The 21617-nt window shown below is 35.0% G+C and overlaps 1 protein-coding gene, 1 pseudogene and 4 gene segments (V, D, J or C); 5 read left to right on the top strand and 1 right to left on the bottom strand.

Annotated features, from left to right (window-relative positions):
- Positions 1–513: 513 nt before the first annotated feature.
- LOC131528291 (uncharacterized) lies at positions 514–3591 on the bottom strand (annotated as a pseudogene).
- Positions 3592–3864: 273 nt separating this feature from the next.
- LOC131530293 (T cell receptor alpha variable 8-6-like) lies at positions 3865–4594 on the top strand. The segment is given in 2 exon segments: positions 3865–3978; positions 4061–4594. Coding segments are annotated over 2 exon segments (405 nt in total).
- A 697-nt stretch (positions 4595–5291) lies between these two features.
- LOC131528290 (T cell receptor alpha variable 18-like) lies at positions 5292–5859 on the top strand. The segment is given in 2 exon segments: positions 5292–5351; positions 5543–5859. Coding segments are annotated over 2 exon segments (357 nt in total).
- A 1498-nt stretch (positions 5860–7357) lies between these two features.
- LOC131528282 (T cell receptor alpha variable 27-like) lies at positions 7358–7901 on the top strand. The segment is given in 2 exon segments: positions 7358–7438; positions 7546–7901. Coding segments are annotated over 2 exon segments (396 nt in total).
- A 2752-nt stretch (positions 7902–10653) lies between these two features.
- On the top strand, positions 10654–11348 carry LOC131530272 (T cell receptor alpha variable 12-2-like). The segment is given in 2 exon segments: positions 10654–10762; positions 10953–11348. Coding segments are annotated over 2 exon segments (411 nt in total).
- Positions 11349–17080: 5732 nt separating this feature from the next.
- Positions 17081–21611, top strand: LOC131530106 (uncharacterized). Of its 4 annotated transcripts, none has more exons than XM_058760248.1 (5): positions 17081–17202; positions 18385–18527; positions 18627–18948; positions 19975–20024; positions 20207–21611. In XM_058760248.1, the coding sequence occupies exons 2-5, from the start codon at positions 18488–18490 to the stop codon at positions 20611–20613; spliced, it is 819 nt and encodes a 272-aa protein (XP_058616231.1). In that variant the 5' UTR covers positions 17081–17202; positions 18385–18487; the 3' UTR covers positions 20614–21611. The 4 variants fall into 4 exon arrangements, with proteins under 4 accessions (XP_058616231.1, XP_058616213.1, XP_058616223.1 ...); XM_058760230.1 differs by having other exon boundaries at positions 18627–18975; XM_058760240.1 differs by having other exon boundaries at positions 17124–17160; positions 18627–18975.
- The last annotated feature ends 6 nt before the right edge of the window (positions 21612–21617 follow it).

Genomic DNA, 21617 nt, shown 5'->3' with positions numbered 1-21617 from the left:
CACACTTGCTGATAAAATGAATTAGTTTAGGAAGAGACTTAATCAACAAAAGCATAATTATTTTTAATATATTTATACACTGACTGAAGGCACAATCTTATCTCAGCATTTAATAAGACAAGATAGAAGTGTAAATAAACCACACCAATTACAGCTGCACAATTTACAGTTTACAAAGACAGGTTGTAAACCTTCTCAACATGGAGAGATGCGTTCTGCTGATTCTGAGTACAGAGATGAGCTTGTCACATGTGAATATGTGTGTAAACGAAGAGATATTAAGAGAAAAAAAAACGATTTTAGTGTTTCTACTTGAAAATTTAGTTTAATTTAATGTTACTTATACAGTTTTTTATTTATTTATTTATTTATTTATTTATTTTTTTTTGGGGGGGGGGGGGTTGTTATTATTATTTGTTAATAAAGTTAATAGCAGAAAATTGTTTCTACATCAATTTTTTTCAGTGTACTGAATATATTCAAAATCTTTTGGTCAGACAGGGAAAATGGTTTTTACTCAGACCTCTCTTCTGGGTTGTAAAAATCATCAAAATAGCCCTCAGCAGCTCTGAGCATCTGAACCGCAGCATTCAGAAGCAGTATGTCAGTTTGAGAGTCTATTTCCAGTTCTTGGAAGTAGTTTTTCACTGGGACCACAGCAGACAGAGAAACTCCAAGCTGAGTGCTAACCTCCTGCGTCTGTAACAAAATAATTCACTAAGACAATATGTGAAACAAACAGAACATTGGTGTCACGGTTCGGCAGCCTACGTTTTCGATACAGCAAAAAGAACGAAATGCCAGAGAAATTTCCTTGTTTTTACCATTAAAAAAAAAAAAAAAAGTATTAAAACTAACATCATACATTTTTATTTATTATTATTATTATTATTATTTTTTTTTTACTTTGAACAATGCAGTGTGCTGAACAACAGTCGCATCTCAGATCAGCTGCAGGAGTCGGATTTCATTTATCACGTGAGGAGAGTGAGTCGAGATGACCAGTGAGGTGAGAAAGACAAGGAAGTTGGCGAAAGATTTAGTTTCGAAATGAAATATAAAAGCGCCTGCTTTAAAAATATTTTAGACTTTGGAAGGCTTTTTGACTTTTATCTAAGATGATTTTGGAAGCTTTTTAACATTCGTTTCTTATTTGTTTGGTTCCACCAAATATTTGGTTCCAACAAAATAAATTTGTTAATAATGTTTGCTGATTTTCAGTGCTTTATATTTTGTGTAGGCTCCGGCTCTTTGTGTAAGTTATTTATTTTATATTAGGCCTGATAGCATGGTGTTTGTATTCGCTTTGTTAATATATTAAACATTCTGTGTAAACATTCTATGTTCAATATAGCCTAAGTGAGTTTGTCGTACTGTTTTGTTGTTGTCAATTCATTCAATTGACGCCGAATTGCCGCTAATTCGAAAGTGAAAGTAAAATGCGCACATGCATTTAAAGCGAATAAAAGCGAGGAAAATAGGGAAAACTCTAACGAACTTTTGGGGATGGGAGGGCCAGACATCACGTTGCCTGTTACATCGTTTGGGCTGCCTTGTTGAGGATTTTAAATTGTCAGATAATAAATTGTTTTTGAGGCGGCCAAGACAGGTATTTTGACATTTGTATTCCACGTTGAGTCACTTCAAAGATTTTACATATCAGTAGAATGGTCAATGGCTAAACAGAAAGTTGCAGAAGGGAGTCAGGGAGAGGCAGTGGTGTTGTTTACGGTGTATTACAGTGACAGCTCTACAAGCTAAACATAAGGGGTCGTACTGTAAATATTTAATAACTTTGCTCTCTTTCTCCTCATCTTCGTCCTCCTTATAGCCTACTCGCGAATTTGCTGGCTTTCCTGGCACATTAGCTTATAAATGAAAGAGTAAACGTGTAAAATTAGGGTAAACTCTTAAAATTCAGTGGCCTCCATGTTTACTTCCGTATGACAGCGCGCTTCATGCAGTCTTGTTGTTCTTTTGCGCATGCGGGTCAGTTCAAGAATGTCATTCATTCACAATGAAATTTGGTCACATTTAATAAAAAAATATTATGAACAGCCATATAAAAAATTGGCCAATTGGCAAGGTGTATCTGTCCTTTAAAGTGCTAGAAGATATGCTCAAATAAAAAAATAAAATAAAAAAAATAAAAATAACCAAAGTCGTCATTTGGGGCCCCTAGCGGCTTGGGCCCATATGCCTGGCATACTCTGCATCCCCCCTAACGGCGCCCCTGCTTATATGCTATTGCTATCACATCCCAGAGACCACTATCCTATGGATCATGTGTACCCCTAATGAGTAAAGATCCATGCTAGTTGTACACTTAAACCCCACAAGAGGTGCTCTTAAGCGTGGGATTTAAAGGGACAGTCCACCACAAAATCCTGTAGTTATTTACTTACTCTTATGTCATTCCAAACCTGTATGAATTTATTTCAAGTGCTGAACACAAAAGAAGATATTTAGAAAAATGTTAAACACCAAATTGTTTATATTCCTATAGACTTCCATTGTATTTTTGTCCATATAATCAAAGGTCAATGAAAACCAAAATGGTTTAGTAACCAGCGTTCTTCAAAATATCTTTTTAGTGTGTGTGTTCCACAGAACACAAGAAAGTCATACATATTTGGAAAAATGTGTGGGTGAGTGAATGAGGGCAGAATTTTCATTTTTGGGTGAACTATCTCTTTAAATTCAGGTTGGTGGAGAGGTTGCCCCTACATTTAGCGTACTGTAGTGTACTGTAGATTGAATTTTCATCATTTAAATGATATAATACCCTCATGTCACTTGAAATGTTGGCCTGCATGCTCACATAACCCTTGAATGCAGAGTTGATGAACTCGATTTTCCAGCCCCTACAGGGCCCACCAGTAGAATCCGAGCCTGTTTGACTGAGCTAACAGAAGGCTTCCAGCCAGAGACGGTGCTCAATAGAGCCTGCCTCCTCCTAAAACATTATTATTATTATCATTGTCAAATTCCTTAAGCACTCATAGGGACACAGAAATTCAGAAACATTTCTTAAAATTACTAAATAACTTAGCTAAATAATTAATTATTTTATAGAAGACATTGCATTTGGTTTGCTTTACTCAGAATTCCACTGCACATTTCTCCATGGTTTCTCCATGAGTCCTTCACAATCCGGTGAAAATCCAAACCAGAGCATGAGTTATTCACAGAACCAGCACTGAAAGGCATTACTCTCTTAGATATGTGAAAAGTAGTACAAAATAATACAAACCTTCCACTCTGTACACCTCACATTCTGTCAGCTGTAAGTCGTTCCCGTGCATCTTCTGTGGATCAAATTGGTATGTTCCTGGGTTACTGTATAGGCATTGGCTGTATTATTAAAAAAACACTAAAGAGAAAGTTTGGACCATTGTCAGTAAAAGCATACTGGGGATCTCCACTGACCACACGCAGAGGATCTTCCTTAATTTCTTTGTCATTAAAGCTGAAGAGAAAATCTTTGTCATCCACAACATTTTGTCCGGTCTGTGCATAATTTTTGCTAGTGAAAGCTCCAAAAACATATCCAGACTTGTTGTAGTGGCAGAACCAGAAAACCTTTTTTTTTTAAAAGGGCACCTGTTATGTGCCCATTTATTTTACAGATTTGTTCTGTCAGTTACATGTATGAGTTTTTTTTTTTTTTCGTTTTTTTTTCACCAGGCACATTGATGTTTTTAGCACTTTTGCAAACGTCATCTCAACAGACCAAACTAAAGTGTTGTTTAAACAAGGTAATAAATTAATATAAATACTAGAAAACCCATAAATATCACTATTAAAGCAGATACTTGAATATGAAGACTGTAGCTTTAAGGGGAGGTGCTTTCTGAAGACATGCTCTGGTAGACAATGAACGAATGTTATATCAGTAACAGTTTGTTCTGAAGATGAACTAAAACATCATCCTGAAAATGATGCTTTTCGTTTCGTCTTTGTTCTGTTGTCTTGCATGTAAGTATCCCATTTCAACCCTCTTTTTATCTGCTTTCTTTGTTGTCAAAATGCATTCAGCTGTTAATAATCTCATCTGCAGGTGTGAGTTTTGGGAATGTCATCACACCAGTCCAGCCTGAGGTGTTTGGGACCGAGGGGGGCAATATAACTTTGTCCTGTAACTACTCCTCAGCTATTAGTCTGCAGTGGTATCGCCAATATCCAAACTCAGCTCCTGAATACCTTTTAGTCATATTGCATGGTACAGGGCAAGTTTCTCAAAAGTCTGAAATTGTAGATCAAGATCCTCGATTCACTGGAAAACTGAATGAAAAGAAAACCCATGTGATTCTGGAGATCTCCTCTGCTAAAATGACAGACTCTGCAATGTACTACTGCGCACTGACGCCCACAGTGACAGGAAAACACTATACACCATGCAAAAACCTGACTGACTTGAAATGAGATGTTGCCAAAAACAACAGTGTCCATACAAATTAATATGTCAGTTTAATTCTGATGTTACACTGAAATTCATATTTAACTATACATTTTCTGGCTGGTTAGTTTTTCTGTACTTTTACAGTATGTACGTGCATTGATTTAGTGAATTCTAATTATTGAATAAGACCATTTACATGAACATTAATGGCATATCAAACTATATTCCCAAATGTGTCATCATGTTTAAAAAATATATCACTAAATAAAATCTAAATTTAAAATCCATCAATTTTTACAGATTAACAAATGCTTTATCCTTGTGGATGTTGTCAATGGGGAATACATTTTTATACCACCACCGGGGGGTGCTGTGTACATTCAAACATTTCAGAGAGGACACCCAACTGAAATCTAGCTAGGCTTGTTACCAATGCAAGACAAAGAAAATGATAAATAACTAGTGATAAAACACTGCGGACGATTATGCTTAAAAATGGGAAGAATCATAAATCGTGATCACAATTAAAATATGGTTGGTGCAGTCCTACACTAGACTGCAAATGATGGTGCAGGCAAAAAACCTCACAATCAAATACTGAACATTATAATTCCACCAAATATCCTCTGTTTTGTTTATCTTGTAATGATTTTTATAGTAACATATTGATAAAACTGATATAACTGAATAAGTGGATGAAGAACACCTCAACTAGTAATTGTAGGTTTATTAGTTCATTTTAAGATATTCGTACAATGATGGCACAATCATCTCAGCTTTTAACAAGGAAAGGCACAGAAGGTGGTCTAAATAAACCACACCCACACTGCAACTTCACAACAAGATACTACAATCATACATATACCTTTAAACTTCAGTTCATAAACCAAGTTAGTAAACCTTCCAAACATGGAGAGATGCTTTTTACTGATTCTCATAATAGCACCAGGTATAAAACACTTAATCTTAGCAAACTCAAATACAGTGTACATTGAAATATGTTTTGCAAACATTTTTTAATGTTACTCTATTACAGTAACAACATCACATTTGTTGAAGGAATTGTCATTTTAACTTAGAAATGTGATTAATTTTTGGATAAGCCAGCTGACTTGTGAAATCTGTCTAATTCTCTTGCAGGTGTTTTATCTGACAGCATTCAACCAGAAGACAAGGAAACTAAAATTTACAGAAAAGAAGAAGAGCGTGTAACGCTGAGCTGCTCGTATGATACCAGCAGCGTTTATGTCTATCTCTACTGGTACAGACAGTATCCTAACAGAGAACCAGAATATTTACTGTGGAAAGGTGCTCGATCAGGAAGCAGTTATAAGGATATACCAGACACTCGGTTTCAGTCGACTACATCCCAAACATCCACTGAACTCATTATTAAGAGTGTAACTCTGTCAGATTCAGCTCTCTATTATTGTGCTCTAAGAGTAGGAGCCCAGTGATACAAAATGCCTGAGAAGCTTTACAAAAACTGTAGATGTAGTTTTTCCGTTTAAAAAAATGAATCAAATAAAAATTAAACCACAATCATATCTTGTGTAAAACCACAACACTTCTTTCACAAACACAATATTGCAACACCTTGAGGAAAAGGAAATGTGTGTTCAGGGGGAAATGATACAGTAAGATGATAATTGTTTTTTGTCATGCCTTAATAAATCTTCCTTCACAAGAACCTCTGATAATATAGTCTTACGTGGAACAACTTTCAGTCAGCAATACTGTACACTGACTAAAAGTAAGGGACCAAAATATAGAACAACAAAAGTTTACATGCAATAATCTACATGCTGTTAGTAGTACTACAGTAAAACTCAAGTTCATATCTGTCATATGCTATATTCAAATGCTATTTCGTCTGTTATAGACTGCAGATTTGAGGGGAGGAGTAAATCTGAGACCTCCTTCTGTACTTGATAAGGAATGAATGAATAGTTGAACAACAATTAGTGCTGAATACAACATTGTGCAAAATGATGCTCTGCTTGCAAGTTTTTTTGTGTGTGTGTTTCAGATTGAATATAATGAATTATTGCTATTATAATTTTTTTTAACTAACAACTAAAGCTTTATGATGTTTTAATACATTTGACATTATTTTGCATTAATTTGATTCTTGCAGGTGGTACTTTTGCAAATACCATTACTCCAGTCCAAAATGAGACGTTTCATCCAGAAGGAGCAAATACAAATATAACTCTGTTTTGTACATATTCTTCTGCATATACTCTACAGTGGTATTGACAATATCCCGGACAAACTCCTCAAAATATTTGAGTAATTCTATATTCTAGAAAGAAAGTTTCACAAAAAAATGTAAGAAATTGTGGATCAAGATCCTCGATTCTCTGGAAAACTGAATGACAAGAAAACCCATGTGGATCTGGAGATCTCTTCTGTCAAAGTGACAGACTGTGCTCTGTACTACTCTCCTCTGCAGCCCACAATGATAGCAAACACAACAACACTGTACACAAACTAAGACACATTGCATAACTGTCAAGAAAGTATCAGACAGTTGCATTTGAAACAGACAGCTGGATTTGCACGCCATAACATTTAGAAATTTCTTACATATCATAGTAAAACGTGTCAATAGTTATGTGTTAAGTGTAATTTTTGCCAAAGTACATCAGTCCTGTGAACCAAATAGTTGTGCTTGCATAGATTTGTATTGGAAGTGTAAGTGCAACTGTTTTCCCGACATAAAAATGAGGAGGAGAATTGTCCTTACAGTCCTATATTAAGAGTCTCTTATTGAGTGTCATAAGCTTCAAATCTTGATCAACTCCACAGCAATTCTTCTGTGTGTTCATGTTGACTCCACTCTTTACTGCTGCTCATTCTATGTTTTTCAGTGCTGTTTCAATTACAGCTTTCAGGGGAGGAGTTTGTTTGAGACGTGTGACAAGGGAAGAACAGAAAATTTAGTTGAACAACAGATCATCATACTAAACTAGATCATCATACTCATCGTTAACATGTTGCTTTGTTTAACTGGTTTGATTTGTTCTCTTATATGTAAGTATTCAATTTATTTGTCTTTTCTATTATTTTGTCTAGTTGAGATTAATAAGTGTTAATTTTTATGTACATACTTCCATGAATTTTGACTCTTGATTTTGAAGGTGGCAGTTTTGCGAATGACATCACGCCAGTCCAGACTGATGTTTATAAGAAAGAGGGAGAAAATGTTACTCTGTCCTGCAGCTACTCCTCAGCATCTACACTGCAGTGGTATCGCCAATATCCCGGATCAGCTCCTGAATTTTTTGTGCTTATTCTACACTCTACTGGAGAGGTTTCACAAAAGTCAGAAATTGTGGAGCGAGATCCTCGATTCTTTGGGAAAGTGAATGAAGAGAAAACCCATGTGATTCTGGAGATCTCCTCTGCTAAACTGACAGATGCTGCTCTGTACTACTGCGCCCTGACGCCCACAGTGACAGGAAACACAAGATCACTGTACAAAAACCCTCAGTGATACTGTAGCTGAATGTAGCAAACATTGCATGTCTTCATAAAATATTTGTATATAAAAAAAAATACATATTTGAAATACATATTTTTCAATCAGTCAATAATAATAAGTCAACAATAATACAATTTTATCTGAATCATGGACAAAACTGAATCATAAGAACACTATTCAAATTCAAGAAATAGTTATATACAGTACCCTGACAAGATGTATGTCTTTCATGTACAGAAGTAAAGATGTATAAAATTATGCACAGCTCAAGTACAGTACATTTATGATATTACATCGCCACCTGCTGGATGTCTTAGGAACAGAAAACTCATTGAAATAGTTGATCTTTTTGTTCTTTTTAGGACCTACAAGTCTAAGAGCAATGCAGATGTTGTGTGACAAGCTTCCTGTTTTTGTATCCACCCCCTGATATTTAAAGATCAACCTCTCAAGAAACTCAACACATGAAGACTTTTCTGACAGGATCATGGAAAGACTCCAAATACTTAGTCAACAAATCGAAAAATATCTACTGCTGTTTTTTCTTATAGCATCAGGTACAATCCACAATTATAATACATTTGTGTCATTTTTTAGATCTTTATATATATATATATATATATATATATATAGTGTTATTAATAGTGAAATTGTATCTTATTTAAAAACATTTCCTTTCAGGTGTAATCTGTCAAGACTGGATTCGACCAAGTGACCAGAGGACCAGTGTTACCAGTACAGAAGGAGATTCTGTAACACTGGAGTGTTCATATGACACAAGCAGCAGCTATGTTTCCCTTTATTGGTACAGAGAGTTTTCCAACACACAGCCTCAATATATACTGCGTAAAGGTGGACGATCAGAGACATATGAGAACATACCAGACCCCCAACGATTTGGATCAACGACATTCCAGAAATCCACCTCACTGACCATTAAAAGTGTAACTCTGCCAGATTCGGCTCTGTATTACTGTGCTCTAAGAGTAGCAGCCCAGTGTTACAAAGTGCCTGACAGGCTTTACAAAAACTTACTCAGAAAACTTGCTTTGAATAGTGAGTTATCAAATGAATAACAAACCACATTTGTGGCTTTATAAACCACAAATTGCAGGATATGGTAACACCTGCAGCAATTAAATATGCAGCTGCATAGCTGCAGTAAATGAGAGCTGATGTAAATGGGGTAATTTTAGTGATTAAATAATTAGTAAGCTTTATATATAATCAACACAGCTCTTTAGCTCTTTATTAACAGGACATTCATATTAAGTAACTTACATTTTAGACACAACTCAAATAGTTCCACTCATAAAAATGACTCACTGCTTGTTTCATTCATGAATAAATTCGAGCTTTTGAATGAATGAACCTAAAGAATAAATGATTAAATAAAGACATGTTTCAAACCTGAATGAATCAACATTTTGAACTAATCAGTTGAATGAATCATTTAATGACTCACTCAAAGAAAGTCCAGTCACTTGTCGCCACCTATTGGTTCTGCGTTTGGATAATAGCACTGCATCAATACTGCATTGTGATGTGGTACTTCATGACAGGATGAACCAATCAGACAGTAACAGTAATGCTCTTTGTATTTATAGGGAGCTGACAGAACAATCAAATGATTCGCTGTGCAAAAAGTTCTGGGTATAATTACAAATTGAAGATGACCACATCACATCTCATCTGTCTCACATTTCTGACAATTCACATTGCAGAAATCACTTTCTGTGCTCATATTGCACCGAAGACAAACCCGTCATCGGTAAAGAGGGGGAATCTGCGACTCACACATGCTTGTATGAATCAAGCAGCTCTCATGTTTTGCTCTTCTGGGGTAGACTGATCCCAGGACAGGCACCAGAGTTTTTATTGCTCAAGGGTGCACGATCAGAGACACGCTTTCAAAGCACAGATCTTCGCTATGATTCCTCAACTTCAAAGACATCCACTTTTCTGATCATTAACGATCTAAACCTGGAGGACACAGCTTTCTACTACTGTGCACTAGAAGAACACTGTGACAAAATGTATTTATTAAGCTGTACAAAAACTCATGTTCAAACCACAAAACACTTCCTTTCCTAAAATAAATAATATACACCTGGCAAATGAAGAATACAAAGCAATATGTGATTGGCTGGCTACAGTACAGTAAAATTCCATATGAGGAAAGAGGTGGAGCTTCTAGAGGAGACTTCAGTTTGTCACTTGTCATGTTATGTTATTTTGCTCGGCCTATAGTCTCACTATGTTGCTGTACATAGTTATTTGGATGTTAACTCTTGCAGGTGGGTATATTTTTCCGTATTACTGAAAATCTTCTTTTTTTTTAAATCTCATTACATATTTAATATATTTCTCTTATTTTTCATTTTTAAGATCTAACTCATGCAGAAGCCATAACCTCAGAACAAGCAGAACTGCATGTAAAAGAGACTGAGAACATAACACTGTCCTGCAGTTATTCCTCGGCATACAGTCTCCTTTGGTATCGACAGCATCATACATCAGCTCCTCAGTTCCTCATGCTCATCCTACAAAGTTCTGGAAAAGTAATACAGACCTCGGATGAGCGCCTGTCAGGAAAACTGAACGTGGACAAAAATCGTGTGGATTTGGAAATCCCCTTTTCCGCAGTTAAAGACTCTGCAGTGTATTTCTGTGCTCTGCAGACCACGGTGACAGGAAAACAAATGTTACTGTACAAAAACCTGACAGCTTTTGGGTTTATCATGCTCAATATTCACTCTGAGTTAGGGGGAGGAGCTTCAAGCAGCTGTAAAGATCTCAAGTGCCATCATCACAGACGTGCCATTTCAGCATGATGCTGCTCAACGCAATTATCCTGCTCTGTGCTGTTGGGAGTGAGTATAACTTAATATTACATGGAAGTCAAGTACCTTTTTTATTTTCATTATGGGGTTTGTCTTAATAAAATACCATATTTGAATATAATTACACTGTAAACTTCGTAAATGGCTTGATTAAAACAAAATTTGTTATAGTTCTGGGTCTATCATTACAGTATCTAATTATGTTTATCATAATTTTCAGGTGGAAGGTTTGAGAGTCCTATTACATCAGACCAAACTGAGGTCTTTCATGAGGAGGGTGTCAATATAACTTTGTCCTGTAGCTACTCAACTGCAATTAGTTTGCATTGGTATCGCCAATATCGCAGATCAGCTCCTGAATATCTTTTATTAATTCTGCAAACCTCAGGACGGGTCCAGAGCGCAGAGAAACTGGATTCTCGGTTTTCAGCGAGACTGAATGAAAAGAAAAACCGTGTGGATCTGACCATCTCCTCTGTCAAACAGACAGATTCTGCTCTGTACTACTGTGCTCTGGAGCCCACAGTGACAGGAAACCTTTACACACTGTACAAAAACATGCCTATACACAGTAGAATAGACCAATGACAAACCGTGTAAAAGCCCTAATAATGTACATTAGAAAAATATGTCATTATGAAAAAGTACAATATAATGGTCTATCAATGACTGTACTAGGATTAATCTGCCATCTAGTGGTCCTTTAGGCTCAGTACACTGGCCAAATTATTTGTGAAATATATGTATTTTTTGGCTTTGTGATATCATATCAAGCAGTGAAAATTTAATATATGACTGTTATCTACTCAAAAGTAGCGATTTTTTTAATAGACAGGGAATATGAGTATATGAATTTCTTTCTGTCTGTTATTTTTGCATAATTATTTTTTGGTTGATATATATATATATGATATATATATATATACTGATGCTGTTGTTTTATATATACTTTAATAACTAAACAGTAATTGAAAGGGAAAAAAAACTATAATAGTAATAATAAAGTTGTGATATGCACAAAAAAGCGGAAGGATTCATTTGATTTCTATTTCAGACATGAGCAAATTAATATATTCCTGTTAAATGTAAAGCAGTTTATTAAAGACCAACACTATCAAGTTGATCAAAGAACTGAAGAACATAGATAGGGATCACCATTTTTTGATCCAATTGATCTTGGAAGTATTATTTATTTCCACATAATCCAGCGTATCAAATTCTTTTTCATATTTTTTCCCAGCAACCACTACTTTTTTAAGATGACGGTGTTCATTTTTATAGCAAAAAGTAAGCAGCAGCCTATACATTTCTTTACATCCATTATCAAAGATTAATTTTGTTTTCTTAACATTGTTGTTAAAATTAAGCTGTTGCCTAACTGAAAACTTTTTTTGATAAAATTCTTAAATATTTCATACATTCCTTTACTGTAATGTAAAAAAATGAAGATTTTTTTTAAGACACAAACTGTCTTAAACATTTCTAAATAATGAGCTCAAGCACTGAAACCATATAGGCTACAATGCAAATTGTTAGTTATCCTGACAGTTAACGCTGCTCCGGCTGATCCTGAGCCATCATGTAACTCAGGTCTATGCAGTCTTGAGATGACACCTGACAGCGATCCAGCTGATCCAGAGCCATTACCTGTCCCATGTCCATCCCACCCTAATTTTTCCTAATTTTAATTAAGTTAATTTCTGTCTCAGAACCATCTAGTGTTGAGGTAACACCTGTACCAAGCCTAACTAGTATGAACCAGTAGAGTATCAGTGGAATTATCTTGTATTCTCACAAAAAAAACAAGAATCTTACTTCTAGACCAAAAAGTCATTACAGTGAAACAGAAAGCAAATTATAAAAATATATATTTTTGATTAAACTAATAAAGCATTTAAGTTGTATTAAAACGTTAATAAAATTAACATGAAAACAATTAAAAACATATTTTTGAGTCCTTTTGTCAGGTTAATGGTACATCATTTCTCTTCTGTCCTTTTTCCACCACTTCCACCAAACAGTAAAAAAAAAGAAAATAAATATCCCTTGCCATGGGTCAGTTTTTTGCGGGCAAGTTCACTACTGTACATTTACAGTAGTTTACTGTAAATGGATTTACATTAGTGAAGAAATACAGGAGTCACTGTATATTTTCCCATAATCCTATGCCGTTTACAGTCAAATACAGTAGCAGTTACAGTGTATATTGTCACTGTGAACATAATTTCTTAATTTCAGTCATGAATTTCTGTTTTAATCTTCTTTCTAAGCTTTCTTTTTGGTCCTGACGCTGATATTTTTATAGGTTGAAGTTCAGGAGATGATTATGAACATGAAAATGATGCTGCATTTTTACATTAGACCAGCAGGGAGCACCCAGAGTTTTGACCTACAATGAAAGGATACACAACCCTGACAGTTCAGAGTCAGAACGTGTCAGTAATCTGTTCTCTGTAATTGCTTTCAGTTCTCTGTAGCAAATTGCTTTTGGTCCATCATGAGAACTTGGCTGAGGGATATGCTTATTGTTGTATTCTTTCTAGGTATGGCACTTTATCTATTTATTTATTTCTGTTGTTTGAAATTTCTCAGTGTGATGTGAGAGGCAGTGTGAGTTAATAATATTTTGTGCTCTCCACAGAATGCAGAGGACAACACTCTGTACATCAGTCAACAAGCTCTTCTTCAGCTTACACAGGAGAGACTGTGACTCTGAACTGTGAATATAATACGACAGACACAATGCCTGCTCTGCTGTGGTACAGGCAAACAAAGAATTTATCTCCAGAATATATTTTAGTAAGACATAATTTTGGAAATGGAAGTAATTCCAAAGACTTCCCCAACAAAAGATTTCAGTCCCAGTTGGATTCTGCTGCGAGAAGAATTTCACTGACTATCCAGAACCTTCATCTGTCTGACTCTTCGGTGTACTTCTGTGCTTTGAGGCCCACTGTGAAAACAGGATATTGAGTATTCAAACAAAAACCTGAACTTCACAGCCCACGTAATAGTTTGTTGTCATTCTCACTATTTGTATGTGATAAAAGTAACACTATTTAATGCTGATATACAAAACAACAACACCATGAATTTAAAAATTACTTAATAGCAATAGCTACTTAATATTCAGACTTAAAATTATATATTCTGTTTTACATTTATAAATTCAGAATTTAAAAAATATATTCTGATTTACTTCTATATATTCACAATTTACATTTATATATTCAGATTTGATATTATTATTTCCTGTTTGCCGCTTCATAATATATAAAACATATACATATAGTTAGCATTACATTACAAAATAATATGAAAACATGTATACATAATAAAATAACATTATATACAATATATATAATACATATTACATAATTATTATACATTTTGGTATATCAATGTAATATCTTAAGAATAAAAAATATATATATAGTAAAAACTAATCTTCAAATGTTCTGGATTAACATCATTACACAATTTTTCCCTAAGAAAAAGAAAATGATAAAAATAAAACTATAAATAAAATAAAAACTTTGCCATTGATTAAAACTTCTGTCTTTTGTCTTACCAATATGAAATAAACCTGTCACATTAAATTTTGATGTTTTGTTTTGCTATATGCACAGCACCTTAAACTATAAAATGTTCTCAAGCTGGTAAACATACAGTACATACAGTGGCTTTTTAAGTCAGTGAGCTATATTGATTTACTAATATTTAGTTTAGACTATTAGAGATCACAAGAACATCAGTTTATGAGTTTGTATCAGCCCCTCGAAGTCTATAGCATCTGGTGACACCTGCCAGAGACATCGCTGCACTGTGATTGGGTATTGAAAACGCTAGCTTCAGTTGTCTGTATGGAGGCTGTTATAGTAGTTCTGCAAAGCTCAGTGAGGAATTCATCATTCTAAACAATGGCTTTCTGTTTGCTAGTAGCTTTAATGGCATACATTGGTAAGATTTCAGTTCTATACATACATTTCATTTCTTTACAGATTAGCAGTGCATATTTGATGCAAACTTTAGTTGCTTTGCAACTTTGGCAAAGTTACTGTGCTGAACTGAAACTGACTCAAGCTGAATAATGACAATTGTCTTCTGTAGAGTTGCTTACAGTTGAAATTGAAGTAATTTCATGATTAATTTTAGAACACTTATTGTGTCACTGTTTATTTCTGATAAGCTGCTTTGAAACAATCTGTGTTGTATAAGAGCTAATAAATGTGGTTTGATTTGACTCCTTTGTAAAATGCTACTTCAACATTCTTCTCAGGTGCAAGTATACAAGACAGCATTGCCCCAACATCTCCTGTAGTCCATGCAAAGGTCAATGAAAAAGTGACGATCTCTTGTAAATACCAGTACACTGTGTCAATGAACAATCTGCAATGGTATCGTCATTATCTCGACTCTACGCCGGAATTTCTGGTTCTAATCATGGAGTCAGGACAAAATCAAACAGCTACACCTCCTCATCCTTGGCTGACAGCTTCAGTTAATAAAGATAACAAGATGGTGAATCTGGAAATCTTTCCTGCAGATGTGAAGGACTCTGCTGTGTATTACTGCGCACTGCAGCCCACAGTGGCAGGAAACACATGAACACCATACAAAAGCCTGCTCAGAGCTAAACGGAGAACAAAATGCTTTAGATCAACCTTTGAGACCAGAGAGTGTGCACAAAGGTCACAAGGGGGCAGCACTTTTTACGATGTTCAACAACATCATAAGCAAGCATATGCATAAAGTTGACATGTGACAAGTGATAGGATGTGACTTTGAAAGATTGTGAACAGTAGCACACAGCTGATCAGTAAATTCAGAATGAAGAGATCAGTAGTACTAATTCTCATTGCTGCATCAGGTATTTAATGTAAAATGTATATGAATTTATAATATTAATGTATTTCAAAACTTAAAAAATGGAATTTATATTTATTTAAGTTTTACACACCACTTTTTTCTTCCTTTCCAGTTGCTCTTGGTGATCACATTGAACCAATTCAAGGTGTTATTACTGAAGAAGAAACCAACCGGGTGACACTGAGTTGCTCATATGAAACAAACAGTGAATATGTTGATCTTTATTGGTACAGACAGTATCCTAACAGTGAGCCACAGTATATACTGTGGAAAGGTGCACGATCAAGAGATGGCAGCAGTCATATACCAGATTCTCATTTTGATTCTTCAACAACCAGAACATCCACTGAACTGATTATTAAAGCAGCCACTCTGAAAGATTCAGCTCTCTATTACTGTGCTCTTTGGAAAGACACGGTGATACAAAGTTTCTGAGAAGCTTTACAAAAACACACCAACTTTGAACTCAAAAACATCAAAGTTTAGCCAAAACCTAAATGTATTATCTGTCATAACCATTACTGTATGTGGGGAACACCTGCAACTGATACAGTAGCCAAAACCAAGAGATTAATAAAGCAGCAGTTGTACTGTGAATTCAGAAGTGTTGAAATGCAGAACATATTCATATACAGATATTGCTCTGGATTGTTGAGCTAAATCTTACAGTAAATATCCATGTAAAATCCACGTAATTTCTCAGAAAGATACATTTATGTAACATAAATCCGAACCATTAGATAAATTGTTAAAACAACAGTTAGGTACAGGTATGAGAACATTATGTATTTAGTAACATTATGTGTCTAGATATATTCTGTTTTGGTGATGAATTTGGGTTTCAAGTTTGATTCTGCTGTATAATAAAATAAAATATCCAAATTTCTTATGTTAACGTCTTTGTTCTGCAACTAATTTAGAGGCTTTTTTGAAAACTGGACCCACAACTCTAGACCTAAAACATGTGTGTTTGGGGTCAGTAGGAGGGGCTTTAGTGTTTTGACACCATCTAGGCCATCCTGAGGATGTGGTTTTGAAATAGATTAGCTTCAAGCTGAGCCATCAGTCAGAACATCGGCCTGAAAAAATGTTGCTGTGTTTACTTAGCTTTCTATCTGCATTCGGAGGTGAGTAGCTAAATTTCTGTTTCATTTTAATACTTTTAATCTTGAAACCACAAACATTTCAGATTTTTCATCATTAGAACTGTGCAATAAATCCTCCTGAGGTCAGGTTCCCAAAAGTCAACCAAACTACAAGACCGTAATAAACCTACACTTACAAATACTAATTTCTCTTTTTCAGCTGGACGCTGTGGAGATGTCATCACTCCTGTCCAAACTGAGGTTCATGGGAAGATCGGGGATAAAATAACACTGTCTTGCAACTACTCCGCAGCACTTTCTTTGTGCTGGTATCGTCAATATCCAAGATCAACTCCAGATTTCCTTCTTCTGATACTACAAAACAGTGGGGAGTCTGAAAACACGCAGCCTGGGATGGCCGGGAAATTGAATAAAAAGAAATCCTCTGTGGATCTGGAGATCTCATCTGCGAAAGTAACAGACTCGGCAGTTTACTACTGTTCGTTGAAGCCCACAGTGAGAGGAAACCCGGCAGCGCCGTACAAAAACCTAAATCTGTCTTAACAAAGCAAATTTAAGAACTGAAACATATAGTAATATCATAGAAACACTGCATCACTGCACTACATAATGTTTCACATCTATTCTGAATCACACAGTAATTATACTGTTCAGGATATTATTATTATTATTATTATTATTATTATTTTAAAATCTATTTATTATTTAGTGGTGAAACTACAGTACTGTATGGCTGACCATCAATCAAAGTTAATTAACTGCCATTATTTTATTAAATTAAAATGAGGTAAATAATCATTACAGAAGACTGTTTATTATTATTAAGAGAGAGCAAAATGATGTTCTTAACACTAATGTTTCACTGTTTATTTCTCTCTTCGTGAAAAGGGTAAGAAAAGGTTAAAGGGTAAATAAATTTGGTTTATTTAATTATAAACTTTTTTAATTTTAAGTTAGTGGCTAATTCGTATGCATTAGTGATGAATTCATATGAATCTCTGCATCAGTGACTATAAAATGTACCGGTGGAGCAAGAGAAGGGCTTTCATGCTTACATTTGTCTAAAAATGACACATTTTCATACGATTCACATTATATAAAATCATACGAAATCACCACCTTGTAAAATTGCTAGGTTTTCCTGTGAGATCAGGTTGGAGATTTTTATTCATAATCCATCAATTTCAGACAGACCAGCAAGCATTTTAAAAATTTTGATGCATGCAAATAATATCTATATCCTCACTGCAAAATTAAGTCACCAACACTCTCAGAAATAAAGGTACAAAAGCTGTCACTGGGGCGGTACCTTAAAGGGTCGTATTAGTACATATTAGTACTTAAAGTGTACATATTTGAACCTAATAGGTACAAAATCTATAAGGTACCGCCCCAGTAACAGCTTTTGTACCTTTATTTCTGAAAGTGAATGACTAGCTCTTTAGAACTAGCCTGAATAGGTGAAGACATTTTTTTGCAAGTGCATTTATTTATTTATTTATTTTAAACATTGTTCTTCCCTAATTCTTGTTTATTTACACAAAATAAATTGCAATATATTGCATGTCAGTGTGAATATTTTTAGTGCTTAGTCACTAAAAGGTTTACTCTCATGCCATGTCATGTCAAAGCCATAGTGTCTGCATCAACTCATGTCATATATTTTTTTTCTCACAGTGGGTACAGCAATGTGTCAGGAGGTGGAGCTCTAAGATTAGTTTGACTTGGCTTATTTTCTAATGTGGAATCACACTGTCACTCTGTCAGAGCATCAACCAACATGTGCCTTCCTGTCTTTCTCATTTTGGTTCTTCATACAGGTGAGTTTTGATTCATTTCTCAGAATTAATGACTTCAATTAATGAAGAGATTGTGAGATTGTCTTTTTCTTTCATAATTTATTTATTTTTTATTCTCAGGTAACATCCTGACAAACATGATAACATCGCATGACTTACAAAAACCAGTTTTAGAAGGTAAAAATGTAACACTCACATGTAACTACAGTGGAGTACCTGATAATCTCCACTGGTACCGTCAATATCCCAGATCTACACCAAAGTTCCTCCTCTACATCTATGAAAGTGGGCTGATGAGTGACAACATACCACAGCGCTTAACACCAAGAATTAATAAAAACACAAAACGAGTGGATCTGGAGATCTCTTCTGCTGCAGTGACAGACTCTGCTGTGTACTACTGCGCCCTGAGGCCCACAGTCACAGGAAACAAAGCCACGCTGTACGAAAACATGAAGCAGAGACAAATGTATTTAACAAGTGGAGCACTGTGAATATACACTAAGATATAAGTTTCTCAAGTGGTTTTTTACATCACAATTTTATTTATATACACACTAACCACTGTGCTGAATCGGTTCAGATGATTTGTGTGTGTGTTTCTATGCTAATTTCATTGACAAATAAAAGTAAAAAGTTGTTAAGATGCATCTCCTCATCTTACAAAGCTTAGGTTGTCACTGTGCTTTGATGTTTAAGAATAACTCATTTCTAGCACAGTTCTAGTTTAAACCGATATTCATCTCTGTCTGTATTAGTGTTGCCTTTGAAGTGCAGAGGAATCACCAAACCTGATATAGGTAACAGTCAAATTAGGACATAATGAGTTTGTGGTAACACCTGCAGCTGTCTGAAACTAAAATAGACATGTACGTTAAAGCTATACATCCACTTTTTTTTTTTTTTTCAACACACTTGAGAAATGGCTACACGTGCACTTCAAAAATTAAACTGAAATAAAATCAACTGGGGGGAAAATGAGCATTACTGTAGAAAACAAATCTATACAGAATATTTTAAGAAGTACGTCCAACTGATATGTCACAAATAAACTTCCAAATTTGAAATTCAGCAATGATTTTACAACACGTAATCACACCCAGGTAAAATAACGCATTCTTTTCTCATTCTTTTTCTGCTTTTCATTAATTTTGGCCAAATTCACTGAAACATTTAAACCTCAGATGCGTGCACTGTTTTAAAAAAAAAAAAGAAAAGGTAATTATGGACATTATCCATATTAATGGTTATTTTCATTAATGTGAGAACACAATGCAATGCAGTGCAAAATACAAAATACAGGTAAAACACCTGTTTAAAACAAATCAATAAGGAAAATTCCTTAATTTTAATACAGCAGGTTGTGTCTTCATTTTACAGATTTTTTTTAAATTGTGGGTGGAGCTTTGACTCAAAAAATACTTTCATTTCTCAGTTATGAGCTTCATTTTGCATTTTGTTTTTACAGTGCAGTCATGATGTTCCTGTGCATTCTGATTCTGCTGTCAATAATACAGGGTAAATAAAAGTTTATATATATTATATATATATATATATATATATAAATGTCTGTCTGTTTTTGTGATAATTCAACAGCATTTATTTATACTTTGTATAAATTTATAAATTTATATTTATACTTTACATACTTTACAATTTTCATTCTTTTTATTAACAAGTTCTATATACACATTTTACAGATGAATGCTTTGCACAGACAATAAAACCACTGCAGGACAGAACACAAGTTACTGAGGGGAAGCCAGTCAATCTGTCATGCAAATATGACGTCAGTGCACAGAGTTTACTTTGGTATCGACAATATCCTGGATCAGGACTGGAATTTCTGCTCCTTGTCGTTGAGTCATCCAAGAAGACTGTAGTACACGCAGATCCCCCTATTCCTAGACTGGATGGTGAAATGAGTATGAAAGACAAGCGAGTGGATCTGATGATCTCCTCTGCTGAAGTGACAGACTCTGCTCTGTACTACTGTGCCCTGGTGCCCACAGTGAGAGAAAACACAACACCGCTGTACAAAAACCTCCAACCATGCTCCATGTGCAATACACAAATGGTGTTGAAATTAAATCACTATGTCAAATAATTTCTATGTTTTTCTGAATAAACTCCATAGCCCTGGTTTATACTAGCTAACCACTTTTACCTCTATATTACTGTTTTAGTACAGAAATGCACAGCTGTAATCATAAAACCATTAGTTAGCTCCAAAAAGTTCAGTTGAATCAGTTTAATGCTGTTAAACTGAATGTACAAAGCAAACTCTTTGCTGAAATATTCACAACAATCAATTGCATGTGAAAGCAGCTAACACCTTATGATTAAAAGATAAGATGAACAAAACATTAAATAAACTTCATAAACTTGCTTAAAATAAACCCATGAAATCCACAAGATGGCACCTGTTGTAGTTTTGAGTGTTAACGTACACTAAGTTGTATGCACCTTAATGTGATGTGATATGTGATACTAACTAGAGCTAGGTGATTTTCTTGTTCCTTAAAAGGCAAGAGTTCAAACATTCACAATTATCCTCTCTGGATTTGATTCTAATTGATGACTATTTTAGTGAGATGTGTTTCTCCAGGCCAATGTATGGATATAGAAACTTGTGATGTGATGGCTAAAATAATCCACAAGAGGGGAGTCTTCAACCAAAAATGAATAGAAACAACCATTTCTTTCAGGGCACAAGGGAGGAGATCCAAGGCAATTATTTCAGGCATCCAGAGGTTTCAGACATAGTTAAACATAGTTGCTCATTCGCTCCTTGTCAGTAATGCTATTTCTGTTTTGTCTGTGGCTTATCTCCCTCTTAACAGGTAAGATACATGCAATTAATCAAATAAGCATTACTAAGAACACATAACAATACAAAGTAGCCTACTTTACTTTTGTAGTTCTGTTCATCTCCATTCATTATTCCCATCTATCTTTCTCTGTTTCTCCTAGGTGATGGGTCTAGTGAGGGAATAGCACCAGTCTCTCGTAATGAATTTGTCTCAGAAGGGAACGCAATCACCCTGTCCTGCAATTACAATGGATCAGCTGCTACAGATGCTCTCCATTGGTATCGTCAGTACCCGAGAT

This window comes from Onychostoma macrolepis, chromosome 02 (genome assembly GCF_012432095.1).
Source record: "Onychostoma macrolepis isolate SWU-2019 chromosome 02, ASM1243209v1, whole genome shotgun sequence".
NCBI lineage: Eukaryota > Metazoa > Chordata > Actinopteri > Cypriniformes > Cyprinidae > Onychostoma > Onychostoma macrolepis.
This window is presented reverse-complemented; position numbering and strand designations above follow the sequence as displayed.

Coding starts and splice junctions, on each gene's coding strand:
- LOC131530106 (XM_058760230.1), top strand. CDS start 18,488: ATGTGCCTTCCTGTCTTTCTCATTTTGGTTCTTCATACAG. Junction 18,528..18,626: donor CATTTTGGTTCTTCATACAG/GTGAGTTTTGAT, acceptor TTTTATTCTCAG/GTAACATCCTGACAAACATG. Junction 18,976..19,974: donor AACATGAAGCAGAGACAAAT/GTATTTAACAAG, acceptor TTGTTTTTACAG/TGCAGTCATGATGTTCCTGT.